The 24,279-nt window shown below is 65.2% G+C and overlaps 1 protein-coding gene across 4 annotated transcripts in view; it reads left to right on the forward strand.

Moving 5' to 3' along the window:
- Nucleotides 1-24,279, forward strand: part of CACNA1H (calcium voltage-gated channel subunit alpha1 H) — a 26,161-nt gene continuing 1,882 nt past the window's right edge. The window contains exons 1-32 of one of the 4 annotated variants that reach the window (XM_032269468.1): nt 1-409; nt 531-664; nt 978-1,075; nt 3,926-4,085; nt 5,773-6,088; nt 6,230-6,322; nt 7,157-7,946; nt 9,474-9,916; nt 10,260-10,411; nt 11,283-11,468; nt 12,145-12,262; nt 12,390-12,545; nt 12,916-13,006; nt 13,136-13,344; nt 13,716-14,096; nt 14,696-14,796; nt 15,025-15,148; nt 15,237-15,305; nt 15,432-15,616; nt 15,817-15,943; nt 16,139-16,264; nt 16,356-16,445; nt 16,615-16,807; nt 17,216-17,233; nt 18,359-18,510; nt 19,439-19,548; nt 19,673-19,806; nt 19,910-19,980; nt 21,273-21,351; nt 22,074-22,195; nt 22,326-22,770; nt 23,308-23,468. In XM_032269468.1, the coding sequence (XP_032125359.1) occupies nt 317-409; nt 531-664; nt 978-1,075; nt 3,926-4,085; nt 5,773-6,088; nt 6,230-6,322; nt 7,157-7,946; nt 9,474-9,916; nt 10,260-10,411; nt 11,283-11,468; nt 12,145-12,262; nt 12,390-12,545; nt 12,916-13,006; nt 13,136-13,344; nt 13,716-14,096; nt 14,696-14,796; nt 15,025-15,148; nt 15,237-15,305; nt 15,432-15,616; nt 15,817-15,943; nt 16,139-16,264; nt 16,356-16,445; nt 16,615-16,807; nt 17,216-17,233; nt 18,359-18,510; nt 19,439-19,548; nt 19,673-19,806; nt 19,910-19,980; nt 21,273-21,351; nt 22,074-22,195; nt 22,326-22,770; nt 23,308-23,468 (5,727 nt within the window). In that variant the 5' untranslated portion in view covers nt 1-316. Of the gene's footprint in view, nt 410-530; nt 665-977; nt 1,076-3,925; nt 4,086-5,772; nt 6,089-6,229; nt 6,323-7,156; nt 7,947-9,473; nt 9,917-10,259; nt 10,412-11,282; nt 11,469-12,144; nt 12,263-12,389; nt 12,546-12,915; nt 13,007-13,135; nt 13,345-13,715; nt 14,097-14,695; nt 14,797-15,024; nt 15,149-15,236; nt 15,306-15,431; nt 15,617-15,816; nt 15,944-16,138; nt 16,265-16,355; nt 16,446-16,614; nt 16,808-17,215; nt 17,234-18,358; nt 18,511-19,438; nt 19,549-19,672; nt 19,807-19,909; nt 19,985-21,272; nt 21,352-22,073; nt 22,196-22,325; nt 22,771-23,307; nt 23,469-24,279 lie in introns of all 4 variants that reach the window. The other 3 variants (XM_032269467.1, XM_032269465.1, XM_032269466.1) reach the window with 3 other exon arrangements.

The following is a 24,279-nucleotide window of genomic DNA, read 5'->3' on the forward strand; positions in this document are numbered from 1 at the left end:
GCAGCCCACCCAGGGCTCCTGCACCCCGCTTTCCTGATAAGCCTTCCCGGGGACCTGGGGGCCAGGTCTGGGACGGTGACCCCCACTGTGCAGAGCCTGGCCAGGCAGAGGCCGGGGCGCCACCTGGTGGCTGCTTTCGGGAGGGGCGGGCGCCGGTCCTGCGGTCCCCATGCCAGGCTGGACACCCTCACATGCACACAGCCCTGCGGGGGGCACCGGCTGACGGGTGAGCATTTGGGAGCCCCGTGGGGGCGGATCCTGGACCGCGCCGGCGTGCTCCTTAACTCGCGGTGACACGTGGTTCGAGCACGTGAGCATGCTGGTCATCATGCTCAACTGCGTGACCTTGGGCATGTTCCGGCCCTGCGAGGACGTGGAGTGCGGCTCCGAGCGCTGCAACATCCTGGAGGTGAGGGGCGGGGCTGGGGGCGGGGCTCGGCGGAGCGGGGGCGGGGCTCGGCGGAGCGGGGGCGGGGCTCCGGGAAGGGGCTGAGTCCTCCCGCGGCCCCTCCTGACCCCTCCTCCCACAGGCCTTTGACGCCTTCATCTTCGCCTTCTTCGCGGTGGAGATGATCATCAAGATGGTGGCCTTGGGGCTGTTCGGGCAGAAGTGCTACCTGGGGGACACGTGGAACAGGCTGGACTTCTTCATCGTCATGGCGGGGTAGGCCCCGCTTCGGAGAGCTGGCCAAGGGGCCCCGCCCCACCGGGATCCCTGTGTCCCCTTGTAAAGAAAGATGAGAGGCGTGTTCCGGAGGGGTCCAGGTAGAGCCAGGGATCCTGTCGGGGTGTCTGGAGACGCCCCTCCTGGGCACGGGCGATGGAGGTGGTCTCTGTGTCACTAAGGGTCATGCTCCTGCTATCTTGGGGCCCATCTTGGCTGGTGCAAGGCCTTCCGGCCCTGCCAGCCCTGTGTGCACCCCCGCCCCCCTTGGCCCTGGGCCCCTCACTGAGCTGCCCCCTCGCCCCTCCCCCAGCATGATGGAGTACTCGCTGGACGGGCACAATGTGAGCCTCTCGGCCATCAGGACTGTACGAGTGCTGCGGCCCCTGCGTGCCATCAACCGCGTGCCCAGTAAGTGACCTCCCCACCTTGGCTTGAGACCGGGAGGCCTGCGTGTCCACCAGCCCCGCAGAGCACTCAAAAGGGCTCATGGGACCACAGGACTGGGAGGTGAAGGTTCCCAGCACCCCGGCCCCAGCCCTGGTCCCAGCACTGGGGTGGCCTCTGCCATTTACCACGGGCCCTGCAGGACTTGCTAAAGGTTTTCGGGGGAGAATCCAGCTGGGGTGTGGTGGGTAGTCAGCATTCACAGGGTCCCTGGCTCCCACATGGCCGGGTGACAGGGACCACTGTGAACCTCGGGTGCCTCGTCTGCCTGGCATTTAGGGCAAGGCTGGGGGCTAAGCACATTGCTGGTGGCTTTGCTGTCTGGCCCATCCTACTGTGGCTCACGCTGGTGGAGACACCTTTGTGAGTGCGGCTCAGCTCTCCTGGGGGCTTTGTGCAGCACTGCCTTCACTCCCACACAAGCAAGGGCAGAGTCTGTCCTGAGGACAACTCAGCCTCCCCAACCCTCCCACTGCCTTGCTCCCCCCTCCTGCCAGGAGCACCGCCCAAGGGAAGAGGGGAAGATGGCTGGCCCGGGCTGGGCCTCCATGTGACTGAGCCTGAACCTCACTGTCTCCTGGAATAGTGTACAGGGGTGCCTATGGCCCCAAGGGAGGCTCAGCGTGCAGTGAGGTGATGCACGTGTGGCTCTTGGCCCTGCGCCTGGCACACACTGTGTGCTGTCTGCACACCAGTCTGGCCCCACCTGTTGGAGCATAAAGCAGCCCAGCCCCTGCTGAGCAGCTGAGTTTTGAGAAGGAAGGCTAGAAACCCTCCAGGACTTGGTCAGCAGCTGTGAGGAGGGGCCCGGTGGAGAGGAGCTGCCTGTGTGCGCTGTGCCCTGGGAGTGAGGGGAGGCGGAGGAAGAGCTTCCGGAAGTCACACGCCTGCTTGCTTGGGAACCGTGCTGTCAAACCTGGGCCACCCACCTGCATCAGAGACAGGATGGGATAGTTATTTTTTTTAAAGACAGGGTTTCACCATGTTGGTCAGGCTGGTCTTGAACTCCCGACTTCAGGTGATCCACCTGCCTTGGCCTCCAAAGTGCTTGGATTACAGGCGTGAGCCACCACACCTGGCCCTATGGGATAGTTTTTTAAAGCACTCAGGGCTGCATTCAATTTCTCCAGCTCCTGGGGGTGGGTGCGGCCCCACGAGGCCGTATGAGGCCCTGCGTAGCTGTGGCCCTGCGTAGCTGTGGCCCTGTGTGTGCACGTGTGGATGTAACACAGCCTTTCCGGCTGCCTAACCTGGGTCCTGGTGGCCTTGGCACTCAGGGCTTGTCCTGCAGCACACCCCCGGGTTGGGCACTCCCTCCCCTGGGGCCTCCAGCTTCCTGAAAGGCAGGTAGGTTAGGCTTGTGCTGCTGGCCCCTGAGCCTTCCTTCCATCTGCCTGCCTAGATCTACTGTGCGGCTTAGATAGGGGTTGAATACTGTGTGACTGAGCCTGAACCTCACTGTCTCCTGGAATAGTGTACAGGGGTGCCTATGGCCCCAAGGGAGGCTCAGCGTGCAGTGAGGTGATGCACGTGTGGCTCTTGGCCCTGCGCCTGGCACACACTGTGTGCTGTCTGCACACCAGTCTGGCCCCACCTGTTGGAGCATAAAGCAGCCCAGCACACAGCCCCCTTCCATGGATGTTTACTTTTCAGGTTAAATTCCCAGAATGGTCCTAATTGTCACCAGCAGCCTGGCCTCCTGGGGATGTGCTCCTGTCCCAGAGAGGGAGCTAGGAAACTCTTCCAGACTGGATCATATGTTCCTCATAATGAGGACATATTTTGGGCTGCATCCCGTTCTGTTGACCTGGGGTCCACTCTCACCCCTGGATCGTCTGTGATTTTTGAGCCACTTGTGGTCTGACCAGGGCAGTGCTCACTGATCTTTCTGCTCTTGTCGGCTGTTCTGGCATTTCCGTGCCCCTCCCGGATCTCACTCACCCCCACGACCTGAGGAGCCTGTTTTGCCATTGACACCCCTGGGTGCTGGGTGAGACCTCAGCATCCCCAGGCTCCTGGCCCAGGGCTCTACCTGCTGCCTTAACCTGGTCCTTGCTTAAATTTGGAGGAAAGGAGGTCTTGGGGGAACAGGCCCGTGATGGAGCGAGGGGTGCATGGGGCTTGGCTGACCCACTTGCTAGATTAATCTGGAGTTCACGCGGCCCACAGCACCGAGGACTGAAGGCTTCAGTGCTGCCTCATGAAAAGCCACTGCCTACCCTCCCCACTGCCCCCAGCAGCCTCTCTCTGGGGTGGGGCTCTGCTTTGGCAGGATTCTCACTGGGAATCAGACAAAAAGCTTTCAGAACCCTGAGCCTGCTGCAGAGACCCCCCAGGAGACAGCCCACCACCCAAGGCTCTGGAGCTCCCAAGGCTGCTGCTGCCTTGATGGTAGCTTCAGGGTGCCATGGGACAAGCCTTGAGGGCCACTGCACTCTGGTCATTCCGAGGCCCTGAGATGCTTCGTGGTCAGGCCTGCCCCAGCAGTCCCCCGGCTCCGCCTGTCCACACCCCAGCACTCCAAAAGCAGCAGGACCAGCCGCCCTGGGCTGGTTGGAGGTGGAGACCTGGCTCCCCTCTGGGCGTGTCAGGCCCCTGGGTGTCCGTGTCCCTGGGGGCCGGCGGTGGCGGAAGGGGAGCCCCGATCACACGAGGGTGTAGAAAGTCACTAGGGGGCAACCCAAGCCAGCATGCGGTGGGCGTGGACACCCACTGTGAACAGTGGACAGGGCTCAGGGCTCCAGGGAGGGGCTGTGGCCCGGAGGACGCACCTCCAGGGCTTAGCAGTGCTGACCCTGGCCTTGCTGCCCACAGGCATGCGGATCCTGGTCACCCTGCTGCTGGACACGCTGCCCATGCTCGGGAATGTTCTTCTGCTCTGCTTCTTCGTCTTCTTCATCTTCGGCATCGTTGGCGTCCAGCTCTGGGCGGGCCTCCTGCGGAACCGCTGCTTCCTGGACAGCGCCTTTGTCAGGTAGCAAGGCCCTGCCTCCGTGAGGCCCCACACTGATGGCTCTACCCACATGGCTTCACCCTGCACGCATCACTGCCCCACATGGGTCCGCCCACCACCCGCTGACCTCACCTGTGGCGCCACCCATCACGCAGTTTCCGCCCCACGTGGCCCCGCCCACAACCCAGTTACCCAACCTTGTGGCTCCGCTCTCCACAGTCACCGCCCCACATGGCTCCGCCCTGCATGCAGTCACCGCCTCCTGGCTCCGCCCACCGGTCACTGCACTTTGTGGCTCCACCTAACGCAGAGTCACTGACCTACGTGACTCCGCCCACCGTGCCGTCACCGCCCACATGGTCCCGCCCTCAATGCAGCCACCGCCCCATGTGGCTCCACCCTCCACGCAGTTACCGCCCCACATGGCTCCGCCCACCATGCAGTCCCCGCCTACATGGCTCCGCCCACCATGCAGTCCCCGCCCCCACTGGCACCAACCCCCAGTCAGTCAGTTCACGCCCCTACCAGCACCTCGGGTTTGGCCCCACCTCCCTTGCCACCTTCCATCAGGACCCAGGACAAGTCACCCTAACAGCCTTCTCTTTCCTCCAGAGTCTTCTCAGTCCTTACCCCAGGGTCTCCCCTCAGTCCTCCACCCCGGGGTCTCCCCTCGGCCCTCACCCCGGGGTCTCCCCTCGGCCCTCACCCCGGGGTCTCCCCTCGGCCCTCACCCCGGGGTCTCCCCTCGGCCCTCACCCCGGGGTCTCCCCTCGGCCCACCCCCCAGGGTCTCCCCTCAGCCCTCCCCCCCAGGTCTCCCCTCAGCCCTCCCCTTGGGGTCTCTCCTCGGCCCTCCCCCTGGGTCTCCCCCGCACCCTGGGCTCTCCCCTCAACCCCAGGATCTCACCTCAGCCCCCACCCCGGGGTCTCCCCTCGGCCCTCCCCTTGGGGTCTCCCCTCACTGCAGGGTCCTCTCATTCCTCACCTGAGATTCCTCTCAGCCCTTACCCCAGGGTCGCCTCCCCTCGCCTCAGGGTTCCTTCAACCCTCGCCCCAGCGTCCCTTCATCCTTCACCCCAGGATCCTCTCAGCCTGTGTCCCAGGATCAGCTTCCCTCACCCCAGGGGTCCCTCAGCCTTCACCCTGGGTTCCCTCAGCCATTGCCCCAGGTCCCCTCCTTTCACCTGTGCCCCCTCCCCTTATCCCTCCTCCTGCGGTCCCCTCATCCCTCTCCCCAGGACTCAGCCCTCACCCCACGGCCGTCACTCCTCTCCCTGGGGTCCCCTCCCCTCACCCCTTCCCAGGAGGAGCCATGGTCTGAACATGCATCTCCCGTCCCTGTTTCCCTGTGTTATTCTTTGTCAGTTTCTCTGTCCTTGTCTCTTTGGTTTTGTTTTGTTTTTCTTTACTTTTTCCGTCTCCGTCTCCCTGTTCCTTTCTGTCTTTGTCTTTCCGCGGACTTGGGCTGAGAAGGGTGAGGTTCCTGCAGCACCACCGTGTCCTTGGCCTTGGCCCTGGCTGTGTCCCCTGATCCTGGTCATGACCCCTGGTCCTATCACGCCCCCTGATCCTAACCGTGCCCCCCTAGCTGTCATGGGTCCCCCGGCCCTGACCCTAATCACCTTCCTGACCCTGATCGTGTCCCCGAAGCTGGCCATGTCTGCTGCCCCTGATCGTGCCTCCGGGCGCCGGCTGTGCCCATCCCCCAGGAACAACAACCTGACCTTCTTGCGGCCGTACTACCAGACGGAGGAGGGCGAGGAGAACCCGTTCATCTGCTCCTCCCGCCGAGACAACGGCATGCAGAAGTGCTCGCACATCCCCAGCCGCCGAGAGCTGCGCGTGCCCTGCACGCTGGGCTGGGAGGCCTATGCGCAGCCGCAGGCTGAGGGGGCGGGCGCCGCGCGCAACGCCTGCATCAACTGGAACCAGTACTACAACGTGTGCCGCTCGGGCGACTCCAACCCCCACAACGGCGCCATCAACTTCGACAACATCGGCTACGCCTGGATTGCCATCTTCCAGGTGGGCGCCCAGAGGATGGGACGGGGCCCTGCTGCACAGCGGGGGAGCGGCTGTGGGACTTGCCCCCCAGCCCAGACCCCAGGGGCGTGGGGAGGAGGAGGAGAGGTGGTGCGGGCCCACGTCCAGCCACCACCCCTGCAGGTGATCACGCTGGAAGGCTGGGTGGACATCATGTACTACGTCATGGACGCCCATTCGTTCTACAACTTCATCTACTTCATCCTGCTCATCATCGTGAGTGTGGGCGGCAGCGTTCACCAGGATGGGCCCTGGCGTTGGCTGGCTGGGGGTGGGGAGGGCGACCCGCGTGGTCAGAGGGACTTCTGGCCAGCCTCCAGCTGAAGGGGCACACGGGAGGGAGGCAGAGCTTGTGGGCTTGGGGAGGTGCGGCTGGGGACGCTGGGAGGCCATGTCATCACCTACTCAGGGTCCAGGCCTGTGGGTGCTAGCTCAGGGCTAGAGAGCCAGGAACACCTCTGGGGGGTCCCTGCCCTCCCAGCACAGCGTTCCACGGTGTGTTCGGCCCCAGGCATGCTCCTCACCTGGTCCTCTCGGAGGCCCCAGGTATGCCAGCAGAGCCGGTTGAGTCAGCAGACATCTGTAGGGTCCTGGGTGTGCCTGGAGCCACCCTGCCAGCACTCGGCAGGTCACAGAAGCAGACACGCGTCCCTGCCTTATTCGCAGACAGCACATGAGGCGAACACGCCGAGGAGACTTGCTGTACACTGGCCTGTGCTAAAGAGGAAACACACCTGGGGTGCTGGGGAGGGGAGGGTGGCCCCCGTCAAGAAGGTCACCTGCAGATGAAGGAGGGGCCGAGTCACATGCACGAGCAGGAAAGAGGGTGCCCGGTCTTTTGTCCAAATAGGCACAAAGCACCTACTGTGCGATGCCTGCTTTAGATGTGGGGGCTCAGCACTGCACACCAGTGACCTGCCCACAGCAGGGCACCCCGCCCACTGTGCCCGTGGCGTGGCCCCCACTCACACAGGCGGCGCACAGTGGGGCTCCGCGGTGAATCAGGGACCTGCTCACTCACGGCCACCCGCCTGCCCTCCGCCGTCGCAGGTGGGCTCCTTCTTCATGATCAACCTGTGCCTGGTGGTGATTGCCACACAGTTCTCAGAGACAAAGCAGCGGGAGAGCCAGCTGATGCGGGAGCAGCGGGCGCGCCACCTGTCCAACGACAGCACGCTGGCCAGCTTCTCTGAGCCCGGCAGCTGCTACGAGGAGCTGCTGAAGTATGTGGGCCACGTCTTCCGCAAGGTCAAGCGGCGCACGCTGCGCCTCTACGCCCGCTGGCAGAGCCGCTGGCGCAAGAAGGTGGACCCCAGCGCAGTCCCAGGCCAGGGCCCCGGGCACCGCCAGCGCCGGGCAGGCAGGCCCACAGCCTCGGTGCACCACCTTGTCTACCACCACCACCACCACCACCACCACCACTACCACTTCAGCCACGGCAGCCCCCGCCAGCCTGGCCCCGAGCCGGGCGTCTGCGACTCCAGGCTGGTGCGGGCGGGTGCGCCTCCCTCGCCACCCTCCACAGGCCGCAGACCACCCGACGCAGAGTCTGTGCACAGCATCTACCATGCCGACTGCCACATAGAGGGGCCGCAGGAGAGGGCCCGGGTGGCACATGCCGCAGCCACCGCCGCTGCCAGCCTCAAGCTGGCCACGGGGCTGGCTGCCATGAACTACCCCACCATCCTGCCCTCAGGGCCGGGCAGCGGCAAAGGCAGCACCAGCCCCGGACCCAAGGGGAAGTGGGCCAGTGGGCCACCAGGCACCGGGGGGCACAGCCCCTTGAGCTTGGATAGCCCCGACCCCTACGAGAAGATCCAGCATGTGGTTGGGGAGCATGGTGAGGACCCCAGCCCTAACCCACGGAGAAGGCGGTGGGACCCAGGCAGGGTGGGCAGGGTCTCCAATATGTCATTCTTGCACCCACTGTGGGCACTCTCATGAGTCTAACTTGGAGTTTTGTGAAGCAGATCAGTCATGCCTCTGGAATCCCTAAGAAGGGAAAAGAGGCAGGTCCTGCCCCCATCAGTGCCATAGCAAGGCCCGGTGGCCCACAGCCCACAGCAGGAGTGGCGGGCCATGGAGGCAGGATTCTGAATCTGACAAGACTTGTCAGACCCTCCTGGGCCAGTATCCCATTGCCTCTGCCCGGCCCCGAGAGGTATCGTATGCCCATGTCCACAGCCTGGATGCTTGTCTGGAGGACTTGCAGAGCCTTTTGTGGGCATCGAGGCTGGCCACCTTTCTAGGTGGAGACACTGAGCAGGGGAGGGCAGGGGGGCACCATCAGGGAATCAGCAAGGTTCAGGAAGAGACAGGCTGACGTGGGGTTCTCCTGCGCGGGGCCTTGGCTTCAGCCCACCGTGGACAGACAGGTGAATTGGAGACTCCAGGACCCGCAGATGGTAGGGTTCCACACAGGCCTGGGTGCCCTTCTAGGTTCTATGCACAGATGTATAGATGCAGGCAAGCACGGGGCAGACATGAGCGAGGCTGCCAGGACACTGTGTGCCCTCATGCCCTGGTACTCAGGGTGTGCAGGCGAGAGTGTTGAGCACGTGCTTCTAACCCTTGAATTGTGGGAGTCCAGCCACTGTGTCATTAGGGGCACACGGGTTCCAAAGACAGCATGAAAATGTCGCAGGACAACTCAGTCATTTTTCTGTCCGTTTCGTGTTGGAGGTTGCGTCGGGTTACGCAGAATTCCGTAGCTAACTTTGCCTGTGTGCTGTCGCTGCTGGAACGTGGGTGGTGGTATATTTCTGTGGATGGCACAGCCCAAGGAAGGCAAACGTGTCTGCAACTAAGAGTGTCCCTCTGCTAGCATGTGAGCAGCAATGCAGCCGTGGCGTGGGGAGTGTGTGCCCAGGAGTGTGTGTGGATGTGCCCAAGTACGTGCCTGCACGTGTCTGGCTGCTGTCACCATGTCCTGGGGGGCTTTGAACAGTGGAAACCTGCTTTCTCAGCCCTGGAGGCCAGCGGTCCAGTGTCGCAGGGTTAGCTCCTCCGGGGGGTCTAGGGGAGGACTCTCCCCACCTCTCCTGAATTCTGGCAGTTCCCACTGCTCCCCAGCTTATAGACATGTCCCCCCGGCGTCTGTCTGTCTTCATTTCCTTTTGTTTAGTGGAACAGTCATGGTGTGGGGCCCTCCCTCCTCCCGCACAGCCTCCTCCCCCATCTTAACTCACTGCACCCGCGGAGACCCTGCTTTTAGGTGAAGTCCACTCGCAGGTTCTGGCGGTTGGACCCTGGATGGATCTTTTCCGGGGGGGACACGTTCACCCCACCGCTTGTGTGAGTGTGGGTTCCAGGCCCTGGTGGCAGCACAGCTAAGTGGGCCTGCCCCTGTCTGTGCCCTCTCCCACAGGACTGGGCCAGGCCCCTGGCCACCTGTCGGGCCTGAACGTGCCCTGCCCCCTGCCCAGCCCCCCAGCAGGCATGCTGACCTGTGAGCTGAAGAGCTGCCCATACTGCACCCGCGCCCTGGAGGACCCGGAGGGCGAGCTCAGCGGCTCAGAGAGTGGAGACTCAGATGGCCATGGCATCTATGAATTCACGCAGGACGTGCGGCATGGCGACCGCCGGGACCCCATGCAACAGTCCCCTGCAACAGACACGCCAGGCCCAGGCAGCCCCCGGCAGCGGGCACAGCAGAGGGCAGCCCCCGGCGAGCTGGGCAGGCCGGGCCGCCTCTGGGCCACCTTCAGCAGCAAGCTGCGCCGCATCGTGGACAGCAAGTACTTCAGCCGCGGCATCATGACGGCCATCCTCGTCAACACGCTGAGCATGGGCGTGGAGTACCACGAGCAGGTGCGGGGGGCCTGGGCAGGGCGTGGGCTCCCGCTCGTGCTCGTGGGGCCTGGGGAGTCTCAGGAGGCCTCCAGCAGCCTGAATGCTTGACCTGATGGTGGGACGGTCAGGCAGGGCCCGGGGAGGCCTGGGATGGTGAGGTAGGAGACCAGGTGTGCTGTCATCTGCTGGAGGGGACACCCGGGTCCTCTGTAGACAGCAGCTGACTAGGCTCCTTCTGAGATGCTGTGGCAGTCCCCTGACCCCTTGGGTCCTTGATGCCACCAAACCTGCCCCAGATCAGTGCTGAGGAGGGGTGGGAGCCGTAGGGGGGGGCCCCTGACCACCCCACCTCCACTTGCAGCCTGAGGAGCTGACGAATGCCCTGGAGATCAGCAACATCGTGTTCACCAGCATGTTCGCCCTGGAGATGCTGCTGAAGCTGTTGGCCTGCGGCCCTCTGGGCTACATCCGGAGCCCCTACAACATCTTTGACGGCGTCATTGTGGTCATCAGGTGGGTCCCCACCCCTCCCCAGGCCAGAGGGGCGAGGGAAGCTCCACTCTCTGGCCAAAAAAAAAAAAAAAAACAACTACAGAGCAAAACCCTGAGCGCAGGAGGAAGCACTGGCAACAGCAGAAGCCTTGACGGCAGGCTGTGGGCATCAGGTGCCTGCTGACCCCACTGGCCCAAGGGACTGTCCTGGGAGCCGTCCCTTCCCCAGACCCTATGCTTCCCCGCAAGCACTACTGGGTATGCACCTATTACATCAGCTGTATCTCAGATGGATGTTTCTGGAAACTAGCAGAGCTGTTCCCTGCAGGAACAGAGCACGCGTGCAGTGGCCTCCGGGCTGGGCTGTTAAGGGCTCAGGCCCTGCGGGAAAGACCAGCTTAAAAGGCTGAGTGATGCTGACTGTCGGGGCGGCATTTCTGCTACAAAATTAAACCAGAAAGGACAGGCAGAATTTGAGGGGAAATGCCCCCACCGTCTTCCCCTAGGAGGAAGCTCATCCCTTGAGTAGAGAGGGGTGAGGGGCCTCACACCCCTGGGCAGGGAGCAGGTGAGCAGAGCAAACGGGCCAGGTCTGGTTGTGGCAGGGCCAGGACAGAAGAGCACCCTCAGTGAAGGAGCGTCCCCGACCCGCCCAGAGCCTGTTCTGCTCTCCCAGGGAGGTCAGGGGCCAGATAGCCACCAGGGCCATCAGCAGATAGGTGGCTTTTGAGATGCTTCTACAGCTGCACCTTGATGCAGCCAGACCTGCTCCCATCTGTAGGATGCAGCACAGGCCGCTGTGGCTCCCGGGCGGCTGATCCTGCTTCCAGTGGGAGGAGGGACTGGGGTCAGGGATCGCAGCCCCGCTGACCCTCGCCCCACACGTCTGCAGCGTGTGGGAGATCGTGGGGCAGGCGGACGGTGGCTTGTCCGTGCTGCGTACCTTCCGGCTGCTGCGTGTGCTGAAGCTGGTGCGCTTCCTGCCAGCGCTGCGGCGCCAGCTGGTGGTGCTGGTGAAGACCATGGACAACGTGGCCACCTTCTGCACGCTGCTCATGCTGTTCATCTTCATCTTCAGGTGGGACCCCCACCCCTCGGCCCACCTGGTGTCTCACCCCAGGGCAGCTGGGAGGCAAAGGGCTGGGGCTACCCCCAAAGAAAAGGAACCCCCCCACCACCAGCCCCAGAGCATCTGCAGACACTCAGCCTCTGTGCCTTCGTTTGAGAAGCCCTGATCGGGCAGCTGCTGTGTGCCACTCACCAGAGGTACAGAGTCAGCCTGGGCCGTGCTCCCTCGGGCCTCGCAGATGGCAGGTTCAGAGCTGGGCCACCAGGTGGACAAGCTGGGCACTTGGTCACAGAGGAACAGAGTGCTGGGGGTGGGGGCGGGCACCGGGCTCCAGCTGGGGTGTTCTGAGCACCCACTGGGTGCCAGTCTGGCCTGGAGCTCAGGGTCAGGGTTGGCTGGAGGGTAGGCAGCCAGGAGCTGAATGAGGCAGGTGTCCCAGGTCCCAGCTGCTGCCCGAAGCCTGAGTGGCCTCCCGTGTCCGTCCCACCTCTGGTCTTGGTCTTCTCGCCCGTAGAAAGGTCACAGTAGTACTGAGTTGTGGGGCCAGGAAGTCTTAAGCCTGAGAGCTCAGGAAGGGTGGGAGGCCAGGAGACCCAAGATGGCCAGAGCTGGCCCTGCCCCTTCCTCCCCCGCCCTGTTTTGCTGCCCCCTCTCTCCCCATCAGCACACCCCTGCCTCCCCCCAGCATCCTGGGCATGCACCTCTTCGGCTGCAAGTTCAGCCTGAAGACAGACACCGGAGACACGGTTCCTGACAGAAAGAACTTCGATTCCCTGCTGTGGGCCATCGTCACTGTGTTCCAGGTAGGGCCTGGGGTCCCCGCAACAGTGCTGTGCTGAGTCTCATCCGCAGAGAGCTGGGTGTTCCGTCCTGCTGCTGCAGAGCGTTTCAGGGCTGGGCTGACCGCCCGGGCTCCACGCTGTCCCCCAGATCCTGACCCAGGAGGACTGGAACGTGGTGCTGTACAACGGCATGGCCTCCACCTCCTCCTGGGCCGCCCTCTACTTCGTGGCCCTCATGACCTTCGGCAACTACGTCCTCTTCAACCTGCTCGTGGCCATCCTCGTGGAGGGCTTCCAGGCGGAGGTGAGGGGCAGGGATGGGGACTTCCATGAGAACGGTGGGGGGCTGCCAGGAGGAGGGTGAGGAAAAGGAAGAGGGGCTTCCAGGTAGAGGGGAGGGGTGTGGAGGGCCTTCCAGGAGTGGAGTAGAGAAGGGAAGCTGGCTTCCTTGAGGAGGGGGGGCCCCAGGAGGAGGGGGAGGCCAGGAGCCCAGTGGGTGGGCAGGGGTCGGTCTGGAGAGGCAGATTTCTCCCCTAGCTGCCTGCCACGGCAGTGACATCAGTCTCTGGGCCCTCCTGTCTGCACCCCCACCAGGCCGGCCCAGCCTTCCGTCCGGCATGAAGGGTCCCCACTCTCAGGGCCCTCACGCCTGCCTTGTGCTTTGCGGGGTACAGGGCGACGCCAGCAGATCGGACACTGACGAGGATAAGATGTCTGTCCGCTTTGAGGAGGACTTCCACAAGTTCAGAGAGCTGCAGGCCTCAGGTGCGTGCGGTCAGTGCGTGGGCTGGGCTCTGGCCGTGCGTGGCCCCCTGAGGGCACGTCCTAGGTGGGTGGATTCCTGGTCCGGGAGCCTGGCGGCTCTAGGGGTCCATTCTTCCCTCTGTCCTGCAGAGCTGAAGATGTGCTCCCTGGCCGTAACCCCCAACGGGCACCTGGAGGGCCGTGGCAGCCTGCCCCCTCCCCTCATCACGTGCACAGCAGCCACGCCCATGCCCACCCCCAAGAGCTCCCCGTACCTGGACGCAGCCCCCAGCCTCCCGGCCTCTCGGCGTGGCAGCAGCGGTTCCGGGGACCCCACCCTGGGAGACCAGAAGCCTCTGGTAGGGACCGTCTCCTGCCCCAGCCCGCAGGCCCCTTCACATTCTGTCTCATTACGGCCTTCCCCAAGAACAAGTGAGGGTCCCACCCCCTACACCTGTAAAGTCCCAGTCCTGTGCAGAGACTAAGAAAGAGCCTTGTAGTTTCTGCGAGCGGAAGCCGGGACTGCTGCTCTGCGAGGCCAGCATGAAGGGGCAGACGCGGCAGTCTCTCAGGGTGCACGGCACGCAGCATGGGCAGACCCGAGCAGCAGGCCGGGGGCGGTGGGCAGAAACGTGGCCAGGAGAAGGCAGGTTGGACGGGGGGTCCATAGATGCCAGCGGTTGGTGTTAATAGTGATGCTTCCAGGCCACTGACTCCCGCCACCTCCCAGGCCAGCGTCCGAGGTTCTCCCTGTGCCCCCTGGGGCCCCAATGGCGCCTGGAGCAGCCGGCGCTCCAGCTGGAGCAGCCTGGGCCGTGCCCCCAGCCTCAAGCGCCGCAGCCAGTGTGGGGAGCGTGAGTCCCTGCTGTCCGGCGAGGGCAAGGGCAGCACCGACGACGAAGCCGAGGACGGCCGGGGCGCGCCTGAGCCCCGCACCACCCCCCTGCGGCGCGCGGAGTCCCTGGACCCACGGCCCCCGCGGCCAGCTGCCCTCCCACCTGCCAAGTGCCGTGACTGCAACGGGCAGATGGTGGCCCTGCCCAGTGAGTTCTTCCTACGCATCGACAGCCACAGGGAGGACGCGGCCGAGCTCGATGACGACTTGGAGGATGTGAGTGCGTGGCGCTGGGCCACGGTCCCCTTACCGCCCCTGTCTGGAGCAGGCTCTCTGAGTGGAGTGTCAGATGGGCCTCGGGGCGTGTTATTCACTGGGGGGACTCAGAAGGGGAGAGAAGCAGGCCAGGCCAGGGAGGAATCCAGCAGCGGCCAGGGATTCAGCCACAGCTGATCCCAGAGTCCCCCCCGCTGCCATCCAGGGCCCGTGCGTTAAATGACCCACGTCTGGCCTGCACACCGGGCTGCGCCGTGCACTGTTTGGTCACCCATAGGCTCTGAGCTCCTGCCGAGGCAGGGGCACGCATCCACGAGACTGTCAGGCTCCCTTGGGTGGAGGACTGCTCCCCAGAGCCACAGGCCCAAGAGCACCCACTTAATTGGCCCGGTGGACTCCCAGCATGGGTCACTGTGCCATCCCCAGGGTAGAGAAGGAGGAGGCTCCATGGCATGGGCCCCAGAGACCAGAAAGCCAGAAGCCAGCAGCCGGTGGGTGAGGAGTGAGGATGGAGAAGGGCCCAGGAGAAGGGCTGCTCGGGCTGGGAAGGGTGGCCCAGGTGGGCACGGGGCTCTGAGGACCCACCTCCTTGTCCCCAGAGCTGCTGCTTCCGCCTGCATAAAGTGCTGGAGCCCTACAAGCCCCAGTGGTGCCGGAGCCGCGAGGCCTGGGCCCTCTATCTCTTCTCCCCGCAGAACCGGTGAGGGGGCCCGGGTCGGGTGGGTAGATCCACCCCAGGGGACCCCCGCCTCCAGGTCCCCACTGGGCAGGGCTGGCACGTGCTGGACATCCCCGGGTGGGCACCCCTTCTCTGAGACCACAGGGACCAGGGCTGAAGCGGAGGCCTGGTCGGGGCTGGCCTGCAGCCCCATCCACTCTGCTGTCTATGGCGCCCGGCCCCACGTCTCAGCCGGTCCTGCCCACCCAGGTTCCGTGCCTCCTGCCGGAAGGTCATCACGCACAAGATGTTCGATCACGTGGTTCTCGTTTTCATCTTCCTCAACTGTGTCACCATCGCCCTGGAGAGGCCTGACATCGACCCCGGCAGCACCGTGAGTCAGCCAACCCTGTCGTGTGGGCCACCACGACCCCCAGGGAGGGGTGGAGTGGGCACAGCTCCCCAGCGTCCTCTCCCGGCAGGAGCGGGTCTTCCTCACCGTCTCCAACTACATCTTCACGGCCATCTTCGTGGCGGAGATGCTGGTGAAGGTACCTCGGGGCCTGGGAGTGCCCCTCGTTCCCAGGTCCCCGTTCTGCCCACAGCCCCACCCAGCTGCCTGCCAGCTCCCCAGGCCCCTCCCCGAGCCTGAGCTTAGTGCCACTGGCCCTCCCCAGGTGGTGGCCCTGGGGCTGCTCTCGGGCGAGCACGCCTACCTGCAGAGCAGCTGGAACCTGCTGGACGGGCTGCTGGTACTGGTGTCCCTGGTCGACATTGTCGTGGCCATGGCCTCGGCTGGCGGTGCCAAGATCCTGGGCGTTTTGCGCGTGCTGCGTCTGCTGCGGACACTGCGGCCTCTGAGGTGGGGGCAGGGGCACCCGGGGCTCCTGGGGACACTTGGAAGCACAGCCCTCTGACGCCACTGCTCATTACTGCTTTGGCAGTCCTGAGCTGCTCGCAGGCCGCCCAGTCGGCCCCACTTCGGGGCCTTTGCATGAGCTCTGCCAGGGCTGCCAGCTGCCGCCATAGATGACCCCAGTGCATCTCTGTGCCCTCCTCCAGGGTCATCAGCCGGGCGCCGGGCCTCAAGCTGGTGGTGGAGACACTGATCTCATCGCTCAGGCCCATTGGGAACATCGTCCTCATCTGTTGTGCCTTCTTCATCATTTTTGGCATCCTGGGTGTGCAGGTGAGTGGCCCGCCCGTGCCTGGGGGTCTGCCCCGTCGCAGACAGGGTCTGTCACCCCAGTGTGGCTTACAGCAGCGCAGCTGCGGGGCTGGAGGGTTAGCTCGGGCCTCACTTGCACCCCAAAGCCCCAGGAGGCCCTGGGTGGGGTAGGGCGCAGGAGCCGGGCACTCCGGGGTGACCGCCGCACCGCATCAGCTCTTCAAGGGGAAGTTCTACTACTGCGAGGGCGCCGACACCAGGAACATCTCCACCAAGGCCGAGTGCCGGGCCGCCCACTACCGCTGGGTGCGGCGCAAGTACAACTTTGACAACCTGGGCCAGGTGGGCCAGGCGGCCGGGGGGACGCCCTGGAGCCAGAGGGCCGGCGACCTCAGCTCCAGGCCTCGTCGGTGACCCTGGATCTGGCCCTTAGGCCCTGATGTCGCTGTTCGTGCTGTCGTCCAAGGACGGCTGGGTGAACATCATGTACGACGGGCTGGACGCCGTGGGTGTCGACCAGCAGGTGCGCACAGGCCGGTGGCAGCCCCCGGGGTCGAGCCAGGTCACCTCAGGGTCTCCCTGGAGTGGCCATCTTGGCCTCTGGGGACTTGCAGGGCCTCGGGAGCCGGGGCCATCCTGGGCAGGGCGCCTGGCGTGCGGGCGGGTGGGCACCCACTGCCTCTGTGCCGCAGCCCGTGCAGAACCACAACCCCTGGATGCTGCTGTACTTCATCTCCTTCCTGCTCATCGTCAGCTTCTTCGTGCTCAACATGTTCGTGGGTGTTGTGGTCGAGAACTTCCACAAGTGCCGGCAGCACCAGGAGGCGGAGGAGGCCCGGCGGCGCGAGGAGAAGCGGCTTCGGCGCCTGGAGAGGAGGCGCAGGAGTAAGGAGCTCCCGGTGGCGGTGGCGGGTCGGTACCTGTGTGCCCACCGGGCCCTCCAGCCCCGCATGCTCGCCGTCCAGAGGGTGCCAGAGCCCTGCCCAGCCCTGCCCACTCCCACCCTGGCCTCCCTGAATGGCTCTGCACGCCACCCGCCTTGCCTGGGCCTGCTTGGGGGCCGGGCTGTGGGGGGGCTGGCCGGAGAGGGCGACTGGGGGAGCCCACCATGGCAGGAGAGGAAGAGACACCCCCCAACCCCATCCCCAGTGCCCAAGGGGCAGGTCCACCCCCGATCCCTCACTCCACGAGGAGCCAGCACAGCCCGTGACACAGGCTGAGGGAGAGCAGAGAGGGCTCTCGCCCGAGCGTCCCCACGCCCTCGGCCCTCAGACCGTCTCCTTGTCTTTCCAGGCACTTTCCCCAGCCCAGGTACCGGCCCTGCCCCGCATGCCTCAGGCCCTGCTTCTGCAGCCGCTGCCCGGGGAAGGGCGGGCATCCCAGGCCCACTGGGGTCCTCTGAAGGGCGGGCACAGGTGGCCAGAGGTGCTGGGTGTGTGGCTTGGGGAGGGGCTGTGCTCACCTGCCAGGGCCCGGGCTGCTGAGTGCATGCTTGCGTGTGGCTCTGCCCGGCTTGTGGCTGCTGTGTGTCCTCAGGGGTCCGGCCCAGCTAGGCCGCTGGCCCCCTCAGGCTGCCCAGGCTGCACCAAGCGATTCAGTGACTGCATGCTGGCCCGCGGAGCGTAAGGGTCGGGTTGGGGGGTGTCTCCTGCTCTTCCAGGCCCTGGGCTAGTGGTCCCCACCCATGTGTGGTTCTGTGGCTGAGGCAGGTCCTGTGGGGTGGTGGGGGCTCCTCCCTGTGCGTGTAGGGACCCTGGAGGCCAAGTGTTCAGTGCAGACCAGTACCCGGGGTACGTGCTGATGATCACAGACGTCAGATGGGCTGCAGCCTGGCAGACCCGACACCGAACCCGTGGCCCTTTGCAGGATGGGGAGGGGAGGGACTTGGGCTGGTGGCCAGAGGGCAGGTCACACTCTCGTCTCTGCTCCAGTGAGGCCGGTGGGCCCAGACCCAGAGGTGGAGTGGGGCTGCCCTGCCCAGCCCTTCAGCAGTGTCTCAGCCTGAGGCCAGAACAGGAATAGACCACAGAGGCCCAGCCTCATGCTGTGCCAACGTGGGAGCCCCAGGAGGGTGGGGTCTGCACAGGCACCCAGGTGGGATGTGAAGAAGCCATCTCAGCTTCCATACCCACTCCTGGGGGCTCCCTGGGACGTGGCTGCATTGTTGAGGGGAGGTTAGTCAGTGGCCTGCCCCAAGGCCTGCTCCAGTGCAGGCCCCCCAGCCCAGCCAGCTTCAGTGAGCTGCATCTCACCTAGAACAGGGGCCCCTCCAGCCTTGTGTGAGCCCCCCAAGGAGGCAGAGCCAGCCCCATCTTCACATGTGAGCAGTGGGCCCCCACTTCTCCCCTACACTTGGCCACCTGGGAGGAAAACAGGTCTGCAGAGCCAGCAGCCCCGGGCAGCCCCCGCCCGCACTCACGGCTGCCCTCCCTGCAGAGGCCCAGCGCCGGCCCTACTATGCGGACTACTCGCCCACCCGCCGCTCCATCCACTCGCTGTGCACCAGCCACTATCTGGACCTCTTCATCACCTTCATCATCTGCGTCAACGTCATCACCATGTCCATGGAGCACTATAACCAGCCCAAGGTAGGCGCCTTCCTCCAGACCAGGGCAGTGGGAAGGCCCGGGGGCGGGGGGCTCCCTGCATGGCAGCCGATGCAGCAGGCGTGACCCAGCACAGGGCGCCCTGCCGGGCTCTCACTGGGGCTTGGTTGGGGGATGTGAGGTTTTGTTTGAACAGAGACCTCTTTTAACATGGATCGGAAGTCCCCTCCCTCTGCCCCGAGGGACCCTCCGCAGCCTGGCCATGAGGAGGGGCCTCACAGGAGACAGGCATGCCTAAGAGGACGAGTTTTTCCTTGGCTCGGACTCCCCCTGCGCCCCTCCCTTCCTCAGTGGATGGATGTCTCTCCCCATCCTTCCAGGGGGAGGAGCTGGCCTCGGGCAGCAGCGAGCCTTTGAGGCCGAACAGACTCGGCTCTATAGAAAGCCCAGCCTGCGCTGGGAGGGGCAGGGTCTTCCCTCAGCAGAGGCTCATCCTCGGGGTGGGGAGCTCCAGGGTCCATCCGGGCAGGCCTCCCAGCCTGGCCCAGACTGCATACCATAGGTACTCAGAGCTGGGCTCGGTAAGCCAGTGTCCCCACGCTCCCAAGGTGCTCCGGTCAGTAGAGGACAGGGGTGGGTGGCCAGGACATGGCCGCTGGGGCACACAGATGGCTGCGGGGCGTGAGGAAGGCCGGCGCCTCAGGGTGGCTTTCCAGAGGCAGTGGGGTTCAGCTGGGCCTGTGGATGCCGGAGGGTACCTTCCACTCTCACCTCGTCAGACGCTTTGGGAGCACTGCCTGTATGCTGGGCTAGAGGAGGGGCAGAGAGCCTGCTGGTGCCCGAGGAGGAGCTACTGAGCCGACCTGGGAGCCTCCGGGGCTGGCCAGCAGGGCGCTCACGGTGTGCAGGGCGGGGGCCAGGGAGAGAGGTAGTCCCGGCCTCACCTGAGCCAGCCCACCTCCACCCCCAGTCGCTGGACGAGGCCCTCAAGTACTGCAACTACGTGTTCACCATCGTGTTCGTCTTCGAGGCCGCACTGAAGCTGGTGGCATTTGGGTTCCGTCGGTTCTTCAAGGACAGGTGTGTGGGGTGGGGCTGTCTTGGGGCCCAGGGCTCTAGGGGCTGGGGCAGGCGAGGCCGCAGGCATGTCCCTGGAGTCTGCAGAAGTGACGGTGCTGAGCTGAGGCGGGGACCGGCCGTGCAGGTGGAACCAGCTGGATCTGGCCATCGTGCTGCTGTCACTCATGGGCATCACGCTGGAGGAGATTGAGTTGAACGCGGCGCTGCCCATCAACCCCACCATCATCCGAATCATGCGTGTGCTCCGCATCGCCCGCGGTGGGTACCCGGATGCTGCAGGAGGAGGGTGGGACCTGGCCTGGGCAGGGCATAAGAGCAGGGGCACCCAGGGTCCCCACTGACGCCCAGCTTCCGGCTCTAGTGCTGAAGCTGCTGAAGATGGCCACGGGCATGCGCGCCCTGCTGGACACCGTGGTGCAAGCCCTGCCCCAGGTAGGTGGAGCCCACAGCACCCTCACACCCCGAAAGACGAGGCTGCAGGGAGGGCCTCACCGTCCCCCCACTCATCTCCCTCATCCCTCGGGCGTGCAGCTGCTGCACCCGTGTCCCTGCTGTGCGTGCAGTGCGTGGCTTGGCCGCGCTGAGCGGTGGATCCAGCCGCTGCCCTCTGGGCCGCAGTTCTCTGGCAAAGACTAATCGCTGGGACACCTCCCTGGTGCACTTCTGTAGGCAGAGAGCCATGGGGAGCCGGATGGATCTGTGCAGAGCGCAGCAGGTGGCCAGTGTGTGTGTGTGTGTGTGTGTGTGGGCACAGGACCACACTCAGGATGCAGGTGTCGGCCACGGGCCCGTGTGACCCTCGGAGCCCACGCAGGCTCAGCCTCCTTGCTCCTGTGCGTCTGGCCCCTGCCCACATCCTTTTTGGCCTCCAGAGGCGAGAGACCCAACGCTTTGCCCCATCCATAGTCTCCAGTCCGTCTATCCGACCCGTGCGTCCGTCCATCCACCAGCCCAGCCCCATGCCCAGCCACCGCTCCCCCACAGCTGCGCACGCGCCTGCCACTGCCTCCTCTTCCCAGCCCTTTCCCATCCCTGCGCCAGCCGTCACATGCTCCCCGCATGTCTTCTGGCTCCCACCTCAGCTGTCCCCGCTCATGCTGTCCTCAGCAGCACGCCTGGCTCCACTCGAGTAACACCCGTGAAGGCCTGAGGAACCAGCGTGTGCTCAGCTGTGCGGAGGGTCTCAGAGCAGGGCCAGGCCTGGCCAGCCTTGAGGGGTGGGCCGCCCAGCGAGGCAGTGTGTGCAATGCTGGGGCTGGTGGGGTGGCTCACAGGAGAGCTGTGGGCAGGGGAGGGGTGAGGTTCCAGGCCCACCTGCCGGGACCCTTTAGCTTCGTGCTGGTCTGGGCCCCACCATGGGAGCTCTGAGGTAGCCCCCAGGGGTATCCTGCCAGGCCTTGGGGAACCTGCTGGGCAGAGAGACTGGAGTGGGCTCAGGGCCAGAAGCTGATGCTCAGGGCCAGGGCCGAGGAAGGGAGAAGCCAGCACGGAAGGGTGGGCCCTGTCCACCTGGTGAGGCCGTTGGAGCCCCCAGAGGGGCATGGGGCTGAGGCACAGCGGTCCCTGCCCTGCTCTGGGAATTTGCTTCCACTTCGCCTGGGCCGGGAGTGCCCGGGAGAGGGTGGCCAGGTGGGGCCTGGCGGCCAAGGCGCCAAGTGCCCTGCAGGGTGGGCTGAGGCTGCCCCACCTCCTGCCTGACCCAGCTCTGCTTCTCTCTCGTGTAGGTGGGGAACCTGGGCCTTCTTTTCATGCTCCTGTTTTTTATCTATGCTGCACTGGGAGTGGAGCTGTTCGGGAGGCTGGGTAAGCGGCCCCCGCCTGCCACTCCAGGCACATGTGGGGTCCTGGCAGGCTGAGGCTCGTGTCAACGCAGAGGCATGCACCCAGCTATGACATACGTGTGCGGGCGTGCACACAGGAGCACAGACACAGGGATGCCTGCCACACACAAGAGCGAGTACACGTGGACACAATGCGCACACATACGTGGAAACGCCACCGGCCCCAACGCCACGTGGTCCCAGGAGATGCATGCTGGCTATGTCCCCTTGCCTGGTGGCTGTAGCCTCCACCTGGGCCTCAGCCTTGGCCTGGGCTGGGCAGGGCAGGTGGGGACCCTCCTCAGACAGCCCAGCCCCACCCCTGCCAGGTCCCTCCCGGGTCCTTCCCCAGGGCCCTGTCCTGACAGTGGGCGTGGCATCGCCATGGCCTGTGTCTGTCCACCGAGCAAGCTCAATTCCAGTCACCCGGCTCCTCCTTAGCCCCCAGCACGCACAGTCACAGACACAGACACTAATGACTCTTCCAGGGCCCGGGGTCACCACAGCCAGCCCAGGTGTGGCAGCGGAGGCCTCGGCCCAGGGGCTCTGGCTCACACCAGGGTTGGCCCCTGCCAGCCCGGTTGGACCAGCACGGCCTCGTCATCTACGTCCTCTGGGCCCCCCAGGGTGCATGTGGGGACCAGGTGTGTGTCCCACCCCCACCCAAGCAGGCGAGGCTGACGGGGGCGCACCTCCCTCCCACAGAGTGCAGTGAGGACAACCCCTGCGAGGGCCTCAGCAGGCACGCCACCTTCAGCAACTTCGGCATGGCCTTCCTCACGCTGTTCCGCGTGTCCACGGGGGACAATTGGAACGGGATCATGAAGGTACCCGGCGGCCCCAGCTGTTTTTCAGGCTCTCCCGGGGACAGGCCCGGGTCCGTCCCGGCCGGGCAGGGGGAAGGGGCGGCGCCCGCAGGTGGTGTGGACCCCGGCCGGCAGCTGCCCCCCACCGCAGGACACGCTGCGAGAGTGCACCCGCGAGGACAAGCACTGCCTGAGCTACCTGCCGGCGCTGTCGCCCGTCTACTTCGTGACTTTCGTGCTGGTGGCGCAGTTCGTGCTGGTGAACGTGGTGGTGGCCGTGCTGATGAAGCACCTGGAGGAGAGCAACAAGGAGGCCCGTGAGGACGCAGAGCTGGACGCCGAGATCGAGCTGGAGATGGCGCAGGGCCCCGGGGACGCGCGCAGGGCGGATGCGGACGGGCCTCCCTCGCCCCAGGAGAGTCGGGGTGCTGGGGATGCCCCGAACCTCCTGGTTGCGCGCAAGGTGTCCGTGTCCAGGATGCTCTCGCTGCCCAACGACAGCTACATGTTCCGGCCCGTGGCGCCCGCCCCGTCGCCCCGCCCTCGCCCGCTGCAGGAGGTGGAGATGGAGACCTATGGGGGCAACGCCCGCTCAGGTGCGGCTGGCGGCGGGAAGGTGTGGGCTGGGCGGGAAGCAAAGCAGGGTGGGTGGGAGGGGGAAGGGCCCCAGGCGGGGAGGAATATGGGGGCAGGTGGGAGGCAGGGCGGGTCTGGCCAGAGCTGGCAGGAGGGAGGGTAGGTGGGGAGGAGGATGGGGACAGGCAGGAGAGAGCGGGGAGGCTAAGGGCAGGTGAGACGCAGGATGGGCTGCTGGGAGGGAGGACTGGGGTGGGTGGCTTAGAGGGAGGGCAGGTCAGGCTAGGCTGGACGGGAAGGAGGATGGGCAGGAAGCAGGACGGCGCTGGGTTTCGGGGGGATGGCGGTGGGTTTCGGGGGGACGGCGCTGGGCTTCGGGGGGACGGCGCTGGGTTTCAGGGGGACGGCGCTGGGCTTCGGGGGGACGGCGCTGGGTTTCAGGGGGACGGCGCTGGGTTTCGGGGGGACGGCGCTGGGTTTCAGGAGGATGAGGGTAGGCGGAAGCTGGGCAGAAAGGCAGGGGCAGAGCTGCCAGCTTAGGTGCTTCCCTGCCTCAGGCTCGGCCACCTCTGTGCACTCACCGCCTGTGGAGTCCTGTGCCTCCCTCCAGGTCCCATTGGCTGTACCGTCTCCAGCCAGGAGCAGCGAGTCCTCCCACACCCTGTCCCCCCGGGGCACAGCGCACTCCCCCAGCCTCAGCCGGCTGCTCTGCAGACAGGTAGGAGAAGCCTTGTCCTGCAGCGGAGGCTGGTTGGGGTGGGGGCTGGCAGGGACGCCTTCTGTCATCTGAGGTACCAGCAGACGAGGACTAGGCCCAGGGAGGGTGGCACTGGGTGCTTGGGGCTCCGAAGTTCTCTGCCTGTTACTTGCTGGGTCTTGGGGTGTTGGGCCCAAATGGGCCCTCAGGCCTGTGAGCTTGTGGCCACAGAGCACCTGGCTACAGGGACCTGAGTCTCCTTGGACCCACAGCCTCAAGCCTTATGGTGGGCAGATAGCGGTTTCTTAGGCCTCATGGTGGGCAGTCCTGGCTCGTGCCCCAGCCTCCCCCACCTGCACCTCAGCTCCTGTTCGTGCCTCTCCCTACTCCTGCACCGTGTGGGAGCACTTAGGAGAACCCCATCCTGGGGCTGCCCAGCTGGGCTGCTGGTGTCCAGGGGCACGGAGCTGGCCTCAGCCTCGGCTCTGTGCCCGTGGGGGTCACCTGCCCACGACATCACTTCCTGAGGAGCAGTGGGTAGAGGCTTTCCCATGGAGCCTCACAGGTCAGGGGTGAGAGTGGGATGCCCTCACCAGTGCCTTCCAGCCCAGCCCCGTCTCGGGGGTCAGGTGCCACCCAGGAACCTGCCCACTTTGGCCTCTTCAGGACAGGATGGCAGGGGGTCCCCAAGCCCTGGCCACTGGCAAGGCCCTCCCAGGGTCCAGCTCCTCACTTTGACCCCCCTGACAAGGCCCTCCCAGGGTCCCTCTGCTCACTTTGACCCCCACTGACGAGGCCCTCCCAGGGTCCCTCTGCTCACTTTGACCCCCAC

This window comes from Sapajus apella, unplaced genomic scaffold (assembly GCF_009761245.1).
Source record: "Sapajus apella isolate SASKATOON/1434 unplaced genomic scaffold, GSC_monkey_1.0 scaffold192, whole genome shotgun sequence".
NCBI classification, from domain to species: Eukaryota; Metazoa; Chordata; class Mammalia; order Primates; family Cebidae; genus Sapajus; species Sapajus apella.